This window comes from Budorcas taxicolor, chromosome 2 (genome assembly GCF_023091745.1).
Source record: "Budorcas taxicolor isolate Tak-1 chromosome 2, Takin1.1, whole genome shotgun sequence".
Classification (NCBI taxonomy): domain Eukaryota; kingdom Metazoa; phylum Chordata; class Mammalia; order Artiodactyla; family Bovidae; genus Budorcas; species Budorcas taxicolor.
Genome location: NC_068911.1, coordinates 162,096,616 through 162,115,775, shown reverse-complemented (window position 1 = coordinate 162,115,775; position 19,160 = coordinate 162,096,616). Strand labels below are relative to the sequence as shown.

The window sequence follows — 19,160 nt, the reverse complement described above, 5'->3', positions numbered from 1 at the left end:
GATAACTTACTAAAAGATTTAATTATTCACATGCCAGTTGTTGATTACCTAACTTGTGGCAACTGATCACAAGGGATCCAGGAGTGAACAAGACAGGTGGGGCTCCAGCTCAGGGGCTTATGGAAGAGCGGGTGTGAGGATAGGATCTAGGGTCTGATGGGGCTGGGCCCGGGTGATTGGGTGGTTGAGAAGAAGGATGCTTCACCCAGGCTGGGGCCTGAGAGGAAAGTCAGGAAGTATTCCGAGGATGCTGATGTTTCAGCCAAAACCCAAAGGAGAAGCAGCAGCATGATGAATCAGTGAGGGCTGTGGGCAAAGGCCAGAGCCTTCCAGGAAGATGGTCAACAGCCTAGGGCAGGGGAGTGGGAGGGTGGCATATTTGAGGAACAAAAGGACGTTCTGCAGAGCTGGAACACAGAATGTGATATAAAGGCTGGAGATGTGCTAGGAGCCATGCTAGTCGTCCTTACATAATATAGCCCCTTTGCAGGCATTTCCCCACCGTTCTTCTTTTAGATCAACCCAATTATATTTAATTGTAATATCTATGAAGAATTTGTCATTTATGGAATCTCTTCCTTATTTCCAACCCCCAGCTAGCCTAGACTTAGCAACACTTCCAGTGACTATAAACGAGGGCCTTAAAATATTTTTAAAAATTTATTTTATTCTTTTTAGAAGTATACTTGCTTTACAATGTTGTGCTAGTCCCTACTGTACAAAGAAATGAATCAGCTGTATGTCTACATATATTCTCTCCCTGTTGGACCTCTTACCCCACCCCATTCCACCCACCTAGGTCATCACAGAGCACCGAGCTGAGCTCCCCATGCTGTGCCTCAGGTTCCCATGAGCTATCCATTTTACACATGGTCGTATATATATATGTCAATGCTACTCTTCCAATTAAACACCATAATAAAGCGATTCAGCGTCTAAGAGTGACTCCATGAATAGTCTTAGCAGGGGAAGGGTAGAACTTCAGTGTTTGGGAGGGATTTAGGGCATCCCTGGTGGCCTCAGTAGGTAGAGAATCTGCCCACAATGCAGGAGACTGCCTGCAAGGTTTGATCCCTGGGTTGCGAAGATCCCCTGGAGAAGGAAATGACAACCCACTCCAGTAGTCTTGCCTGGAGAATCCCGTGGACAGAGGAACCTGGCGGGCTACAGTCCATGGGGTCGCAGAGTCGGATACAACGTAGTGATTAAACTACCACCTCCGTGGTGGCTGAAGGGGAAGGAAGGGCCTGGAGGAGGAAGAAAATCAGAGAAACCTATTAGGACTCTGTTGCCATAAGTTAAGTGAGCTGTGCAGTGCTTAGGAGACACAGGGACACAGATGGACTGGCCGTAAGAGGAGGAGGAGGAGGGCCAGGCAGCGCAAGCAGAGCTTTCATAGGCTTTAGGCAGCTCCTTGTATGGAGGTGCACTTGGGTGATGAGCAGCTCTGATGAGAGGGGAGGATGAGACATTAACACGAGGAGCCCAGGGAATAGTCACATGGGAGTGTGGAATTGTCAAATTAAAAACGACACTGAGCGTGGGAGAGAGAGCTGGGCTGGAAAGGTCACTTTGGGAAGTTTCTACTTACAGGTCCTAATTTTCAGCCATGGATATACGTAAGACGCTCCCCACCCACTTGCCCTTCCCCTGCCCTCCGTGCAAGAACGTGGCCTGGAAGAGAAGAGGGGCCAGGACAGAATGAGGAATGCCAAATTTTAAGGATCCCTGAGAAAATGGAGTCTGCCAATGGGAGATTTATTCATTTTTTATTTTTTGCTATGTTTTATCATGTCACAGACAACATCTCGTACACATCATCTGTTTCCATGGGCCTGGGATTAGAACTACCATTTAAAAGAGCTTAAAAGTTGTATTTAACTTTTACAAACCTGGAAACCTTGTGGTCCAGGTAAAGAGGTGTGACTTGGTGGAAGAAATTCCAATCAATTAAAAAAAAATCCAAGCAATCCTTACCTTTTATTTGAAGCCTTTGAGAATTCTGCAAGGGTCTAAATTATATCTAACGCCTAGAGATGCTTGTGAAATCTTTTCTTGTTCTACCCCATTTCCTCGGACCACAGCTGCTTTTCTGTGTATGTCTTTCATTCTCCTTACTCTTATCATACATTTATGATTTTTAATTATTATTATATGTTTATTAGGAGGACTAGCTAGGTTAGTTGGTAGCCTTTTGTCATCCATACAAGACGATTTTTAGAACATCTCTGAATCCATTAAAAATCTTGATTTTAAAGTAACAAACAATCCCACTCAAATAGGCTAGCAAAAACAAAGAAGTGTATTGGCTCATGTTACAAATATTCAGGATGAATTCAGGCATGGCTTGATCCAGGGCTTCAATGTCAGTAAGCCTGAGTTTTTATCTCACCAACAGTCTTATCTATATTGGGTCCACTGTCAAAATGACTGGGCAGAGTCTGTCTTCTCCCAATAAATCAAGAGCCATGAGTCTGACTTGGGATTGTTTTGAACTGAGACATTTGCCCACCTGTAAACCATTGTGGCCATGCTATGGAATGCTTTGGCTGGCCAGACTTTAGACACAGGGTCACCCTTGGATCTGGCATTTGGGGTCCATTCCATCAAAGCGTAAGGTCTGAGCAAAGAGGCAAGTTTGGTTTATGAAAAGAGGAAAATTGGCACACGGTTGTCAAAATAAAGGACAATGAATTTCAGGGGATTAAAAGTAGTAAGTAAACACTGTAGCAGTAGACTGCTATCATACCCTGTGCAAAGATGAAATCTGTCTTGGGTGGGAGAAAAAAGGCAATTATGAAACTATAATCTTTGTGACCCCATGGACTGTAGCCCCCCAGGCTCCTCTGTCCACGGGATTCTCCAGGCAAGAATACTGGAGTGTGTTGCCATGCCCTCCTCCAGGGAATCTTCCCAACCCAGGGATCAAACCCATCTCTTATGTCTCCTGCATTGGCAGGTGAGTTTTTTTTTTTGTTTTTTTTTTTAACCACTAGTGTCACCTGGGAAGCCAATTAAAACTTGGAATAGTTTATGTATTTTATTCCTCAGGACTAAATAGAAAGAAACACTGTGTCTACCAGCAGAGAAAAGACTGTATGAAGGAAAGGTGGATCCTCCTCATAAAAATCCTGATGACAGGCCACACCTAGGCCAATTACATTAGCAGCCCCAGAGCTGGGAACTGGGCTTTGGATTTTTAGAAACTCTCCAGGTGGCTCCACGGCTGCCAGGGTTGAGAGCCACTTGCTTGAAGAGCAGAGCTGCAGAGTTCCCTCAGGGATTAATTTCTTGGAGCAGTCCAAGAAAGTTTCTATAAAGCCTTCTTTGCCAACAGGAGCCCTAACATTCACAAGAAAGGGGATAATAATAATCCTGGGTCTGGTACGATCTTGACACTGTCAAACCTGGCAACAGGGCTTAACACCCCTTTGATGTTCTTTGTATGGAAGTGGAAATTAGGTGTTTCCACTCACCAGCCTATTTAAAATTCATGAAAATAAGTGTTATTAAAGAAAAAAAAGATCAAGAAACTGGGGCTAGAAATTCATAGGTCCTTGGAGAGAGACAGATTTGTGTTGGATTTCACTTCTGTCGATTATCGGATGGCTTTGGTTACTCCTTGGAAGGAAAGTTATGACCAACCTAGACAAAGCATAAAAAGCAGAGACACTGCTTTGTCAATAAAGGTCCATCTAGTCAAGGCTATGGTTTTTCCAGTGGTCATGTATGGATGTGAGAGTTGGACTATAAAGAAAGCTGAGTACCAAAGAACTGATGCTTTGAACTGTGATGTTGGAGAAGACTCTTGAGAGTCCCTTGGACTGTAAGGAGATCCAACCAGTCCATCCTAAAGGAGATCAGTCCTGAGTGTTCATTGGAAGGACTGATGTTGGAACTGAAACTCTAATACTTTGGCCACCTGATGTGAAGAGCTGACTCATTTGAAAAGACCCTGATGCTGGGAAAGATTGAAGGCAGGAGGAGAAGGGGACGACAGGATGAATGAGATGGCTGGATGGCATCACCAACTCAATGGATGTTGGTTTGGGTGGACTCCGGGAGTTGCTGATGGACAGGGAGGCCTGGCGTGGTATGGTTCATAGGGTCACAAAGAGCCAGACATGACTGAGCGACTGAACTGAACTGAACTTGGTCAAGTTCCTTAACCCTTCTGGGCCTCAGTTTCATACTGTGTATGAGATAACACTTGTCTTGTGAACCTGCCGGGTACTATATGGTAGGCATTTAAGGACTTATATTTTATTCCATTTCTCATTTCTTAGTTCCTGTCTTTGATTTTTTTTTTTCCATTTTTCTCCAAACTTACAATTTCCATAAACTGAGACATCAAGATCCTTCTTACATATGGAAGGCAATCCTCTGACTCTCTTCCAGGGAAATTTTCCTTGTTCTCATGTCAGAGAGAATGATTCTGTTATTTGGCCAACATTCCTAGCCTCTTGGGTTTTTCCAGGTTCCAGTTGTATGTTGGCTTTTTAAAAAAGATATCTTTTGATCACACCAGGCATGTGGGATCTTAGTTCCCCCATCAGGGATTGAACTTGCATCCCTTGCATTGGAATGAAATCTCTTAACCACTGGACTTCCAGGGAAGTCGCTCCAGGTTCCAGTTCTGTCTGGACTTCTAGGGAAGCTCCTGGCTTCTCTTTGTGATTCATTCTCAACTTCTGCAGTCCATTTTCCACACAATAGCCAAGTAATCCTTCTGAAATGGAAAGCCCGTGTTTCCAGCCTATGTCTCTCAAACCTCAGGTGATTTCCCATCAGAAATGTGGTCCAGGGCTTACACATCTCTGGCTGCCTCCCCAGCATCATTTCTTGCCACTCTTTGCTGGCAGCTTGTTGTACTTGAAAGTGAAAGTGAAAGTTGCTCAGGCGTGTCCGACTCTTTGCGACTCCATGGCCTATATAGTCCATGGAACTCTCCTGGCAAAAATACTGGAGTGGGTAGCCTTTCCCTTCTCCAGGGTATCTTCCCAACCCAGGGATTGAACCCAGGTCTCCCACATTGCAGGCAGACAGGCAGATTCTTTACCAGCTGAGCCATGAGGGAAGTCCAAGAATTCTGGAGTGGGTAGCCTATCCTTTCTGTAGCAGATCTTCCAGACCCAGGAGTCAAACTGGGGTTTCCTGCATTGCAGGTGGATTCTTTACCAACTGATCTATCAGGGAAGCCCCCAAAATGCACAATTACTTGAGAATTGTCCTCCGGGGGCACCATTCACCTCTGGACAAAATGATCTTTGGACATTGGCACCTGTGGGAACCCTTCCTCCTGGCTTGAAGATGGCTCATGCCCGTTGGTCATTTAGGTCTTACTGACCCCACTATTTAAGACACCCCCCTCCCCGTTATTCTCTGCCCTTTACCTGCTTCAGTAGTATGTACCAGATGTCTATTTGCTTGTCTTTCTACTTGTTTTCCTCACCAGAATATAAGATCTTGAACAGTGCCTGGCACATGGTTGGTCTCAATTAGTACAGGTTCGATAAATGAATGCCCAAAGGAAATCATAGAGCTTTCTGACTAAACCTCTAAATTTCCATGGTTAATGGCGAATTATGTTTGCTCATATAATTCATCTACTTTAAATAAGTTTCATCTCTTCTGCCTTCTCTTTTCTAGGTTAAACTGGGGAAAAGTTGATTTAAGATTCCTCTATTTCCTAATTATTTTTCATTTTCCTGTCTTAGATCTAAATTTGTCTTTCTGTTCTCCTAAAGAGAAAGTCCTTAAGGTGGTTTTTACTCTCTCAAATGGATTTTCTTAAAAATGAAAAGTCACATTTTATATGTAATTGTTGTGGGCCTTTTACGTCTGATGGCTTTGTACCTGCTTTTCCTAGATATTCCTCCCTCTTCCTCTTTATCTTACATAACTGTCTGCTTTCTGAGAACCAGAACAAATGTGGTCTCAATTAAGTTTTCCACAAACATCAGCCAAAACCTCTTCTCTGGTTCTAATATCATTCCTTGTCCTCCTCCGCCCAGCCAAGACTCGGGCTTTCCTTTGAAGCCCAGCACAAAACCCAACTCTCCCAGGAGGTTTGCCTGGCCTGCCGCACCCTCGTAATAATCCTTTCTTTGGAATCTCTGCCATTTTAGAGCCTGGGCTACACACACTGACCCCATGTTGACAGCTTGGGCCAGTCCCTCCAACCTCACGTTACACTGGAATCATTCAGTAAAATGTTTGCAGAAAGAAAAAGAAACGGCCTCAAGTTGTTCCTGCATCATCCTAGGTATGCCCTCCTGGTCGCTTCAGTTAAAAGATACATTTTGGAGAGTCCAAGCTCTTCCTTATCCTTGCTTCCCTTTGCTGCTCATCAAGGCACTTAGATGAACTACCCCGTCTCCCGTTAGCTTGATTCAGCGGTAATTTACTTATACCTCTATCAGTAAAAAGGGAATAACCTAACATCTTTTTCATGTTTCCTCACCGTAACTCCCCAAACTTAAAACATCGTTATCAATCCTGTTTTGCTAACTACCCTAATGTATAATGTCTGTTAGAGTACGTCCTCTGTCATTCGTGTGTTCAGTCGTCTGCCCGTTTATGGCACAGATACTTACAGAGTAGCCACCATGCTGGGTGCTGGGGCTTGAGGGTGAGAGGAATCAGCATGACTCCTCATCCAGAAAGTCCATGGGAGACAGATCATAGTCAGGGAACACACAGATTCAAGGAGTCCTATGAAGGTGGTGAGCGGGCCACAGTGATAGAGAATAAGAAAGGGCTGTCTAGACTAGGACGATCAGAGAAGACCCGTCTGTCTCACTTTGAAGCTGAGAACCCAAAACTTAGAAGGAACCAACTATGAGGCAGATAGGAGACCAGCAATGTCCAGGCCACAGAGATGGCATGTTGCAAGGCTGTACATGGTCTTTTGGGGAACCAAAGGAGGCCAGTGTGCTGGCTTCTAGAGAGAGGGGCCAGAGTGGTCAGCTGAGTCCTAGCTTGCAGGGCTTGATGCTTATGGAGGTGAGGTCCAATTTTATTCTAACAGTAATTGGAAGCCATGGTAATATGTACATTCTAAGTAAATAATGCTCATTGCTCTTTGGAGAATTGGTGACGGGGAAAGATGAACAGGGAATCTCATCAGAGGGAACCGTTATAACAGACGAGGAGAGAAATAATTGTAACTTTGGCTAGGATGGTGGAAGCGCAGATGAAACAAAATGTTCAGGTTCCCAAAGTATTTGGGAGCTCAAATTAATAACCACTGATTGATTCAATATGGGGATTAAGATAGAGAAAGCATCAGGTGTGATTCCCAGGTTTCTGACTTGAACCATCTGCCCAGACAGTGAAATCATGAGTTAAGTTTTAAATGCCTACGCACAGCATTTCTTGTATGTAAATTATCTTTACACTCTCAGCGAAAATGCCAGTATTGCTGTATCCATTTTCTCCTTATTAATATTGCAGAAACTTCTGACATCTCGATAGCTTTCTAGATAGAATGAGTTTATTGTTTTGTAGTTTAAAATCTTCCGGAAATGTTTTCTTTTGTTCTTAAATATCTGATTTCCATAATGTATATATCTCAAGGATGTTGACTTTTTATTTATATAGTAAATGTTGAGCGGGCATATTCATGTAAATATTGGCTCAGATACAAAATTTGAGGCAACAGTCCATTATCTAAATCTTCAGTTCAGTTCAGTCGCTCAGTCGTGTCCGACTTTTTGCAATCCCATGAGTTGCAGCACGCCAGGCCTCCCTGTCCATCACCAACTCCCGGAGTTCACTCAGACTCACGTCCATTGAGTCCATGATGCCATCCAGCCATCTCATCCTCAGTCGTCCCCTTCTCCTCCTGCCCCCAATCCCTCCCAGCATCGGAGTCTTTTCCAATGAGTCAACTTTTCGCATGAGGTGGCCAAAGGACTGGAGTTTCAGCTTTAGCATCATTCCTTCCAAAAAAATCCCAGGGTTGATCTCAGAATGGACTGGTTGGATCTCCTTGCAGTCCAAGGGACTCTCAAGAGTCTTCTCCAACACCACAGTTCAAACGCATCAATTCTTCAGCGCTCAGCCTTCTTCACAGTCCAACTCTCACGTCCGTACATGACCACAGGAAAAACCATAGCCTTGACTAGACGGACCTTAGTTGGCAAAGTTGTTTTTTTTTTAATATTAGCCCCTCATTCGTTAGATTTCTTTGGCAGTTCTGTTTTATTTTCTGTACTCCTTAAATCTTCCATCCTTTTCTGAACTTTCTTCTTGTTGCAATGGGCTGTTTTAAATCTCTTGGCTGCTGATGTTGCTTCCATGTGTTGGAAATAGAGGTTTTTCTCTGGAGCTGTTGCATTTTCCTTCCAACATTTCCTGATGTCCGTCATTGGAAGTTCATATGGCTTGAAATAAACTATTCCAAATAAGAAATATCACCATCCTCATCATTCTCTCTGCACCTTTTGGTTAACATTATCAAATAGCCTTTCATTTTCTACTCTTCAAGTAGGATTGAAAATCCAGATGTACTAGTCCATCAGCATCCAATTAGGACTTACACGTTATCCCTCTGTTATGGTAACTTACTGACCTTTCAGTGGCTTCAGAGACATTACTATTATTATTTTTATTACTTATGTTTCAATATTCCACCAAACTGTACTTCACTTGTTCCATATAGAGTTCTTCACGTTTTGGAGTTTGAATGTGTCCAGGAAGGTAGCTGAACCCAAGAATGTAAAATTTTGTTTTCCAACATTCTTGCCTTTGCCACCATTACTAATTTGGTTTGCATATTTTGCAAGAGGAATTTTCAGAGTCATTTACCTTAAGAGATGATTGATAGGCTGACCAAAGTTCTTCAAGGGTTATACTGACAAAAAGGGAAGCTTTCCCAAAAGCTCTCTAAAATAATTACTTTTAGAACTGGTAACAGTCTTCAGGGACAGGAGAATGCAGAGAAGTTCCTACTGTTGGAGATAGAGTTTAAAGCTCTTTCTGTGTAATGCGTGTCTGTGTGTGTGTGTAAAGAGAAAGGGACAGAGGGAGAGGCAGAGGAGAAAATAGAGTGAATGGGAATCTTGGTCCATGTTTAGAATGGTTCTTGGAAAGATGAAATGTGTTCTGGCTGAGTCTCAGTTTCAGATGATCCAAGGCCATTTCTACCGTGTGGTGTAAAGCATCTTTCTGCCAGCGTTCTCAGAACTTCCCTGCGTTTTGGAAATTCAGTGCACAGTTTCATTTTACACCTGTCTGCTCTAGCTTTGGGTCGCTGACTTCCCTATTTTTATACAGAGAAATCATTTCATATTTTGCCATATCTGAGTTTGGGATCACTTCCAAAGGTACTTATATTTTTACATGTATATTGAATGTACAGTGTTTCTTATCTGGGATGCAGCTTAAATTTTGAAACTAAATTCATGCAATATTCAGGCTTTCTGTGATCAGCATCATGTTTCCAAGCCAGTTTTGATTCAAAATTTTAAAAAGTTATACATTAGTGCCCCTGTATGATGCAGTGTAGCAAGAACCATAAACTAGCTAACGTCTAGCTTTGATCAACACATTGGAAGGGCTGGCTTGTGTTGGTTGGCATCATGGCTCTAAATTTGATATTTGGATGATTTTTAAAATATTTGGATGAATATAAAGATGACTTCTAATTTTATAAGGAGTTGGTAGGTAAGGTGGTATGCAATAAGTTTACTCCTTAAGATTCAAGTTTTATTTTTATATTTTAAAAAACATCTTGCATGTGATATTGGAAATACTGAGAACTAGTCAGGCTTGGGACATTTCAAATGCCCTGAGTTCAAAAATCATCATTGCTAAGTAATTTTTTGTTTTCTAAAGCTGTTTTAAATTTAAGACTTAAGGACAACGACGGGTCTAATCTGACTCTAATTCCACATGCTAGCATAGCACCTTCAACTTTTCAAGTGCTTTTATGCAAACCATTACTCGAGGAAGCCTAACATGGGGCTTAAGAGCACAGCTGTGGTTACAGACCTTAGTCTGAACCTTGCTTTTCCTACTTACTGAGTGTCCCTGGGGGACTAGTTCCCTAATATCAAGTCTCTAGGCCTTGTTCTATAAAGGTGGATAATCAGTTCAGTTCAGTTGCTCAGATGTGTCTGACTCTTTGTGACCCCATAATGGTAGACCCTAATTGAGTTAGTGGTTGTGATAAATAAAAGATAGATACCAATTGCTTAGCATAGTGTCTGATATATAATAAGAACTCAGAAAAAAAAAGAACTCAGTATTTGCTATTACTATTAACACCAGAATTTGTCTCTTTCTCTCTGCTAACACAACTATAACTACTTGATATATACAGCTGTAATCTCTTCTATAATCTCCATTCTTAACAAATGAGGATGCTAAGACATGCAAGAACTAGTTATTTGATTGTGCCAATATGGTCTATCAATCAGAATTTGATTTATTGAATTGCAAATAGTAGACACCCAATAATCGTGATTTAATTAATGTAGCTTTAAACTAAGTTTTGAAGCCAGCTAGTGTAAATCCTCCAAATTTGTCTTTTTTCAATATTTTTTGGGTACTATGTCCCTTGTGTGTTGATATAAATTATAGTGTCACCTTGTTAATTTATTTAAAAAAAAGCCATCTGAGATTTTTGATTGGTAATTGCAGTGAATCAATTTGGATATTAATAATATCAAGCCTTCCAATTCATGAATATGGTCACACACAAGTAAGATTCAAGCTTTGGCTTCCCAGCTCTGAATTCTTTGTGTCATGAAAAAGTCGGAGATAAGGATGCCAGCAAGGTCAGGTTCTAGTGAGGGCTCTCTTCCTTGTTTGCAGATGGCTGCCTCCTTGCTATGTCCTCACATGGCAGAGAAAACTCTGGTGTGTCTTCTTGCTGTTGAGTCTGTCAGTCATGTCCGACTCTTTGCGACCCCATGGACTAGCATGCCAGGCTTCCCTGGCCATCACCAACTCCCAGAGCTTACTCAAACTCATGTCCATCGAGTCGGTGATGCCATCCAACCATCTCATTCTCTGTCATCCCCTTCTCCTCCCATCTTCAATCTTACCCAGCATCAGGGTTTTTTCCAATAAGTCAGTTCTCCACATTAGGTGGCCAAAGTATGGGAGTTTCAGCTTCAGCATCCATCCTTCCAATGAATATTCTGGACTGATTTCCTTTAGGATTGACTGGTTGGCTCTCCTTGCAGTCCAAGGGACTCTCAAGAGTCTTCTCCAACACCACAGTTCAAAAGCATCAATTCTTCGGCCCTCAGCTTTCTTTATAGTCCGACTCTCACATCCATACATAACTGCTGGAAAAACCATAGCTTTGGCTATATGGATGTTTGTTGACAAAGTAATGTCTCTGCCTTTTAACATGCTGTCTAGGTTGGTCATAGCTTTTCTTCCAAGGAGCAAGCGTCTTTTAATTTCATGGCTGCAGTCACCATCTGCTGTGATTTTGGAGCCCAAGAAAATAAAGTCTCTCACTGTTTCCATTGTTTCCCCATCTATTTGCTGTGAAGTGATGGGACTGGATCCCATGATCTTAGTTTTCTGAATGTTGAGTTTTAAGCCAACTTTTTCACTTTCCTCTTTCACTTTCATCAAGAGGCTCTTTAGTTCTTCTCTGCTTTCTGCCATAAGGGTGATTACACCTTCCTCTTGTTACAGGGCCCCTAATCCCATCATGGGGGCTCCACCTTTATCTAATCATGATTTTCCAAGGCCCCACCTCCTCATGTCATCACATTTTGGGGATAAGGCTTCAGTATATTAATTTTGAGGGGACATAAACATTTGGCCCATAACAAATAGCATTTTGAAAATTGGCTCAGCACTTAATCTGTGAATCAGTTCCTTTTCTAATGTTAACTGGATTTCCCAGGTGGCACTAATGGTAAAGAACTCGCCTGCCAATATAGGAAACATAAGAGAGGATCCTGGGTTGGGAGGATCCCCTGGAGGAAGAAATGGCACCCCTCTCCAGTATCTTGCCTGGACAATCCCATGGTAAGGGGAGCCTGGTGGGCCACAGTCCATGAGGTTGCAAAGAGTCAGACATGACTGAAGCGACTTAGCATGTAGTGTTCATTAATGATCTTGTAAGCCATCACTTCATGGGAAATAGATGGGGAAACAGTAGAAACAGTGTCAGACTTTATTTTTGGGGGCTCCAAAATCACTGTGGATGGTGACTGCAGCCATGAAATTAAAAGATGCTTACTCTTTGGAAGAAAAGTTATGACCAACCTAGATAGTATATTCAAAAGCAGAGACATTACTTTGCCGACTAAGGTCCGTCTAGTCAAGGCTATGGTTTTTCCTGTGGTCATGTATGGATGTGAGAGTTGGACTCACATCAGAAGGCTGAGCGCCGAAGAACTGATGCTTTTGAACTGTGGTGTTGGAGAAGACTCTTGAGAGTCCCTTGGACTGCAAGGAGATCCAACCAGTCCATTCTGAAGGAGATCAGCCCTTGGATTTCTTTGGAAGGAATGATGCTGAAGCTGAAGCTCCAGTACTTTGGCCACCTCATGCGAAGAGTTGACTCATTGGAAAAGACTGATGCTGGGAGGGATTGGGGGCAGGAGGAGAAGGGGATGACAGAGGATGAGATGGCTGGATGGCATCATGGACTCAATGGACGTGAGTCTGAGTGAACTCCGGGAGTTGGTGATGGACAGGGAGGCCTGGCGTGCTGCGATTCATGGGGTCACAAAGAGTCGGACACGACTGAGCGACTGAACTGAACTGAAGCCAGGAAAATTATTCCATAATTGCCCTAAATCACATGCATTTCCATAAAATGTATTGAGATACAGCTTGAATTCATTTTTGCTTTGTCATCATCCTTTATAACAGAATGACATTTTAGATTACGTTATCTTTCCTTCTGACTAGGATAATATGTTAAAAGGATTTTCTGTCTTCAGTATTTCCTGAGGTATATTAAGATTCTCTGAAAGTATAAAACATTATGCATTCTCATCTTGTTTTTAATTTTTCTTGAATTGGTAAGAAAAAGGAAAAGAAATTATTATTTATTAATAATAATAAAATGCAGGATTCCTGATTCAGTAGCAGTGAATCTTTTAGATATTCAATTCAACAAACATTATTGATCCTTTCTTTAGTTAAAATTTCTTCTAGTACATAATCAATTCCTCCTTTTTTGAAAAAGATTTTTTTCAATGTGGACCATTTAAAAGTCTTTACTGAATTTTTTACAATATTGCTTCTGTTTTATGTTTTGGTTTTCTGACCAAGAGGCACATGGGATTATATCTCCCTGACCAGGGATCGAACTGGCACCCTCTGTATTGGAAGGCAAAGCCTCAACCACTGGACCACCGGGGAAGTCCCTCAATCGTCTTTTAAGTCCTTTTGCATAAAGCAAACAAAACAAAGGCCTCCCTCTTGCCTGCATTCCTATTTAGATCCTATTTAGATACAGTGCTGTCTCCTGTTCTTGTGTCAATCAGCTTTTGCGGCATAACAAACCACCTCAGAACTCAGTGGTTAAGACAACAATTACTCATTTAGCTCATGATGATTGCGGGGTTGGCAGTTTGGGCTGGATTTCAGAGAGCCACAGGCTGGCTAACTGGTCTAGGGTGGCTTCACTGGGCTGGATGCTTTGCTCCTTGGGGTCTCCTGTCCTCTAGCAGGCTAGTCTGGGCCAGCCCACCTGGCTTTTAGACAGGGTTCAGTGACATTTCAGGCAACTCTCCTTTCGTGTTTGCTTTTCTGATGTTTTCTCATAGCTCAGTTGGTAAAGAATCCACTTGCAATGCAGGATACCCCGATTCGATTCCTGGGTCAGGAAGATCCCCGGCAGAAAGGATAGGCTACCCACTCCAGTATTCTTGGCCTTTCCTTGTGGCTCAACTGGTAAAGATTCCACCTGCAGTATGGGATTTGATCTGGGTTCGATCCCTGGGTTGGGAAGATCCCTGGAGTACGGGAAGGCTACCCACTCCAGTATTCTGGCCTGGAGAATTCCATGGACTATATAGTCCATGAGGTCGCAGAGTCGGGCATGGCTGAGTGACTTTCACTTTCACTTTCTTTTCTTAAAATGTATCCATCTGTTTGTCTCTCCATCCATCTGTCCATCTGTCTGTCTTTTCTTCCCCTGGGAATCATAAGCTTGCCCTGGGAATCTCTTCCTGTATTTTCCCTTGCAGTTGGTAACAATACCATCCACATTGTTCTCCGGTCTGGAAAGCCTGGGAATCACATAATTTTGTGGATTTTGTCATCACCTGACACATTCACAATTGGGCATCGTTTCTGCTCTAGCCCAGCTGCTTCCTTCTGTCTGGAGCTGAGCATATTGGACACCTTCTGACCTGGGGGGCTCATCTTCTGGTGTCATATCTTTTTGCCTGTTCGTGGGGTTCTCGTGACAAGAATACTGGAGAGATTTGTCATTCCTTCCTCCAGTGGACCACGTTTTGTCAGAATTCTTCACTATAACCTGTACGTCTTGGGTGGCCCTGCATGGCACGACTCATAGCTTCATTGCATTATGCAAGCCCTTTTGGCATGACAAGGTTATGATCCATGAAGGGGATTATAATTTTAGCTGCTTCTTGTTGAACACTACTTATCAGTCATCATACCAAATGTTTGTGTAGGTTTTTGCATTTAAGCTTCATAAAAACCATATGCTATAGGCATTGCTGTCTCCATTCCATGAAACAGATGAGGGTGATTAAGCTCTTGCCCACAGTCCCACAGTTTAGTGGGCAGAGATGGGTTTTGAATCCAATTTCTTTTGACTCCAAAGCCTGTGCTTAACATTTTGTCAGACTGAGAAACCACATATACAGGGCCCAGAGAAATGACTTATCAACACTGTAAAATAGTAAGGGTTCACACAAGAATCTGGATTTCAGGTATTCCTTGAAAATTCAGAAGGTATTGTAAATGGTCTAACATTCCAATGGCAGCAGTTGGCTTCAGGGGGATCGTGGCCACCCCGTTTGGAGGGCCATGCCTTCTGTAGTTAGCCACTGTCCCTGCCATTGCCCACTGCTTTATAACTGGCCCACTTCCTTCAGCAACACGGTCTGCTGGACTCCTGCTGGCATCTGCACTTTTGACTGTTATTGCATTGTGTTCTTAGGCCCTGCCCACTCTTCAGTTCTTCCACCATCAATTGGGCTCTGACATGACAGTGTTATGTTATTGTAAAATCTTTGTCTAGTCTGTCTCACTAGCTCGGTAGACTTGAACGGGATACTTCACATTTCTGGGTCACCATTTTCTCTTTTTTAAAATAGGGCTATTAATAGTTCTTACATCGTGCAATTACCCCAGGGTTAAGTGAATTAATGCATTTGAAGGCTTAGAAGTGTCTGGTACATCTCAGCCATTAGTGGATGTCAGTTGTGACTGTTATTATTACCATTTTTTATTCATTCATTCAGCATTGGACTGGAAACTGTTCTAGAAAATTTGATATTATCATTTTAGAACCCACAACAACTTGATGATGAAAATAATTTCAGCCTTGTTTTTGAGGTGAGGTAGAAAATGAGAAAGGTGAGGTAGAAAATGAGAAGGGTCAGGACTGCCTTCATTGTTGAGTTTTCCATATGATGCATATTCAAGTATATTCTTTTCATTCAGAGTAAAATGGAATGTATCTCATGAAGAATGGAGTTACATTCCACCCTTGGCTGCAGAGGGGCTCTTTGGAGAATTCAAGTGTTATCAGTACTGATTAAAAGCTATAGGGAAGTTTATAAAATGTTAAATAGCACTGGAAATTTTTTGAATTTTCTATATCTGTACCGAAAAATTTCAAGTTGATACTGCCAATTTATGAGTGATGGTTTAAAGTGTGGAAACTAATTTTGTTTGGTTTATATATTCACTGTGTCCTTGACAACAAAGGTTTCCAATATTGCTGAGCATTCTGTGTGAAGATGGTTAATATAAATTTAAATCTAGATAAGAAAAGTGAAATAGAATGTTGAAATAAAAACTGTATATGAGTAAAGTTATTTAAATTTGTTTCTAAAACTGAATAGTCTTCAGTTTATTTCCAAACTGCTCTTAAAATATTAGAAGAATAGGTTTTACTCAAGTATTATTAAAGACCTACTTGGACACACAGACCTACAGATTCACATATACATGTCTGTATAATTAAAAAGCCTCTTGATGAAAGTGAAAGAAGAGAGTGAAAAAGTTGGTTTAAAGCTCAACATTCAGAAAACTAAGATCATGACATCTGGTCCCATCACTTCATGGCAAATAGATGGGGAAACAGTGGAAATAGTGTCAGACTTTATTTTTGGGGCTCCAAAACCACTACAGATGGTGATTGCAGCCATGAAATTAAAAGACGCTTACTCCTTGGAAGGAAAGTTATGACCAACCTAGATAGCATATTCAAAAGCAGAGACATTACTTTGCCAACAAAGGTCCATCTAGGCAAGGTTATGGCTTTTCCAGTAGTCATGTATGGATATGAGACTTGGACTGTGAAGAAAGCTGAGCGCTGAAGAATTGATGCTTTTGAACTGTGGCATTGGAGAAGACTCTTGAGAGTCCCTTGGACTGCAAGGAGATCCAACCAGTCCATTCTGAAGGAGATCAGCCCTGGGTGTGTTTTGGAAGGACTGATGCTGAAGCTGAAACTCCAGTACTTTGGCCACCTCATGCGAAGAGTTGACTCATTGGAAAAGACTCTGATGCTGGGAGAGGTTGGGGGCAGGAGGAAAAGGGGACAACAGAGGATGAGATGGCTGAATGGCATCACCGACTCGATGGACGTGAGTTTAAGTGAACTCCAGGAGTTGGTGATGGACAGGGAGGCCTGGTGTGCTGCAATTCATGGGGTCGCAAAGAGTGGGACACGACTGAGTGATCGAACTGAACTGAACTGATAATTAAAAAATGTTTTTAATTGAAGTAGAGTTGATTTACAATGTTGTGTTAATATCTGATGTACAGCAAAGTGATTTAGTTGTATATTTTCAGATTCTATTGTTCATTACAAGATATTTAATATGTTCCCTGTGCTATAGTAGAAGGATATGTATTTTTTTAATTGAGAAATACTGAAACACACAAAATAAAAATCATATGCACAAGAAATACATTTAAAATGAAAAAAAGTTAGAGCTTATTGAAGTATAATTTACATGTCATAAATTTCATTCATTTTAAGAGTACAGTTCAGTGCTTTTTAGTAAATATACAGAGTTGTGCAGTTATCACCACAATCTGCAATCCAACATTAGAACATTTACATCAACCTCAATAGATTCCCTCATGCCTATCTTCTGTCAGTCCCTCTTCCCACCCCAGCCCCAGGCAACTACTCATCTACTTTATATAGAGATTTATTTTACCTGTAGATTTATTTTTTCTGGACATTCCTTATAAATGAGATTATACAACATATGGTATTTTGTATTTAGCTTCTTTCACTTAACATATGTCCTTTAGGTTCATCCATGTTGGCACAGGGCTTCCCAGGTGGCTCAGTGATAAAGAATCTGCCTGCCAATGCAGGAGACACAGGTTCGATCCCTGGATCAGGAAGATTCCCTGGAGGAGGAAATGGCAACCCACTCCAGTGTTCTTGCCTAGGAAATCCCATGGGCAGAGGAGCCTGGTGGCCTACAGTCCATGGGGTCGCAGAGTCAGACAGGACTTAGAGACTAAACTACAATGATGTTGGCACACGCGTCAGAAAATTTATTTCCTCTTTGTTGCATAATAGTGTTCCATTGTATGGATACACCCAGTTTGTTTTTCCATTGCAATGACCAAATTGTTAAAAATTATATACTCAAGAAACTGCTAACAGCGGGTTATTCTAGAGAAACGAGTGAGGAACAAAGGAATAAAGGTGGGAGAATGATATTTTTCACATTTCCTATTTTATATGGATTTAAGGTTTTAAATTCAGGAATATTCATCTATTAAAACAAAGTAAGGAATATCTTCCTCCAGCAATGTGTATTAAATAATAAGTGAAATCTCTCCACTGATCCCAATCCCAGCTTCCTGAAATCAATCACCATTAGTTTATTTTTGCCATCTTTCTACTTTGTACATACATAGATATACATATCGGGTTGGCCAAAAAGTTCGTTTGGGTTTTCCATAGGGTGTTACCCATCGAATTAACTTTTCGGCCAACCCAGTATATCTATCTCCCTGTATTTCACTGCTGCTGCTGCTGCTAAGTCGTGTCAGCTGTGTTCGACTCTGTGTAACCCCATAGACGGCAGTCCACCAGGCTCCCTCATCCCTGGGATTCTCCAGGCAAGAACACTGGAGTGGGTTGCCATTACCTTCTCCAATGCATGAAAGTGAAAAGTGAAAGTGAAGTTGCTCAGTCATGTCCAACTCTGCACGACCCCATGGACTGCAGCCTACCAGGCTCCTCCATCCATGAGATTTTCCAGGCATGAGTATACTGGAGTGGGTTGCCATTGCTACACCTAAGCAATCATACATTTTATATTTCCACCAAAATGGAAGTATCTTGGTTATCAAAGCAAAGAAAACCCACCTGGTTGGGTTGTGTGGTATTCATCAATTGACAATGGAGCAGAGTTCTGAACAGCAGCCCGAGTTTCTCGGTGATTAAGTGGAATGTGATGTCTCTTTTTACCCCTCCACCATTCTGCATCTTTCCGCAGGCTACCTGGGCTCCACCTGCGAGGAGAAGGTGGACCCGTGCGCCTCGGCGCCCTGCCAGAACAACGGGACCTGCTACGCCGACGGGCTGCACTTCGGCTGCAGCTGCAGCGCGGGCTTTACGGGCCCAGCGTGCGCGCAGCTTGTGGACTTCTGTGCGCTCAGCCCCTGTGCCCATGGCACGTGCCGCAGTGTGGGCACCAGCTACAAGTGCCTCTGTGACCCAGGTGGGTACCGTGGCCGGGCTGGGAAGCCCTCTCCTTCCGTTTCCCAATTTTTAACTTTTCTTTTGCATCTGAGTACAGGTTGGCCCGCTGCAGGGGTTTGCTTGTCCATCCAAGTGGACCCTACTTTTGTGTGTGTGTATATGTGTGTGTGTATATGTGTGTGTGTGTTCAGTCGCTTCAGTTGTGTCCGACTCTTTGCAACCATATGGGCTGTAGCCCACCAGGCTTCTCCAGGCAAGAATACTGGAATGGGTTGCCCTGCCCTCTTCCAGG

The 19,160-nt window shown here is 42.4% G+C and overlaps 1 protein-coding gene across 1 annotated transcript in view; it reads left to right on the top strand.

Annotated features, from left to right (window-relative positions):
• Positions 1-19,160, top strand: part of DNER (delta/notch like EGF repeat containing) — a 374,690-nt gene that overhangs the window by 263,747 nt on the left and 91,783 nt on the right. The window contains exon 8 of the mRNA XM_052662658.1: positions 18,663-18,887. Coding sequence (XP_052518618.1) covers positions 18,663-18,887 — 225 coding nt within the window. The remainder of the gene's footprint in view (positions 1-18,662; positions 18,888-19,160) is intronic.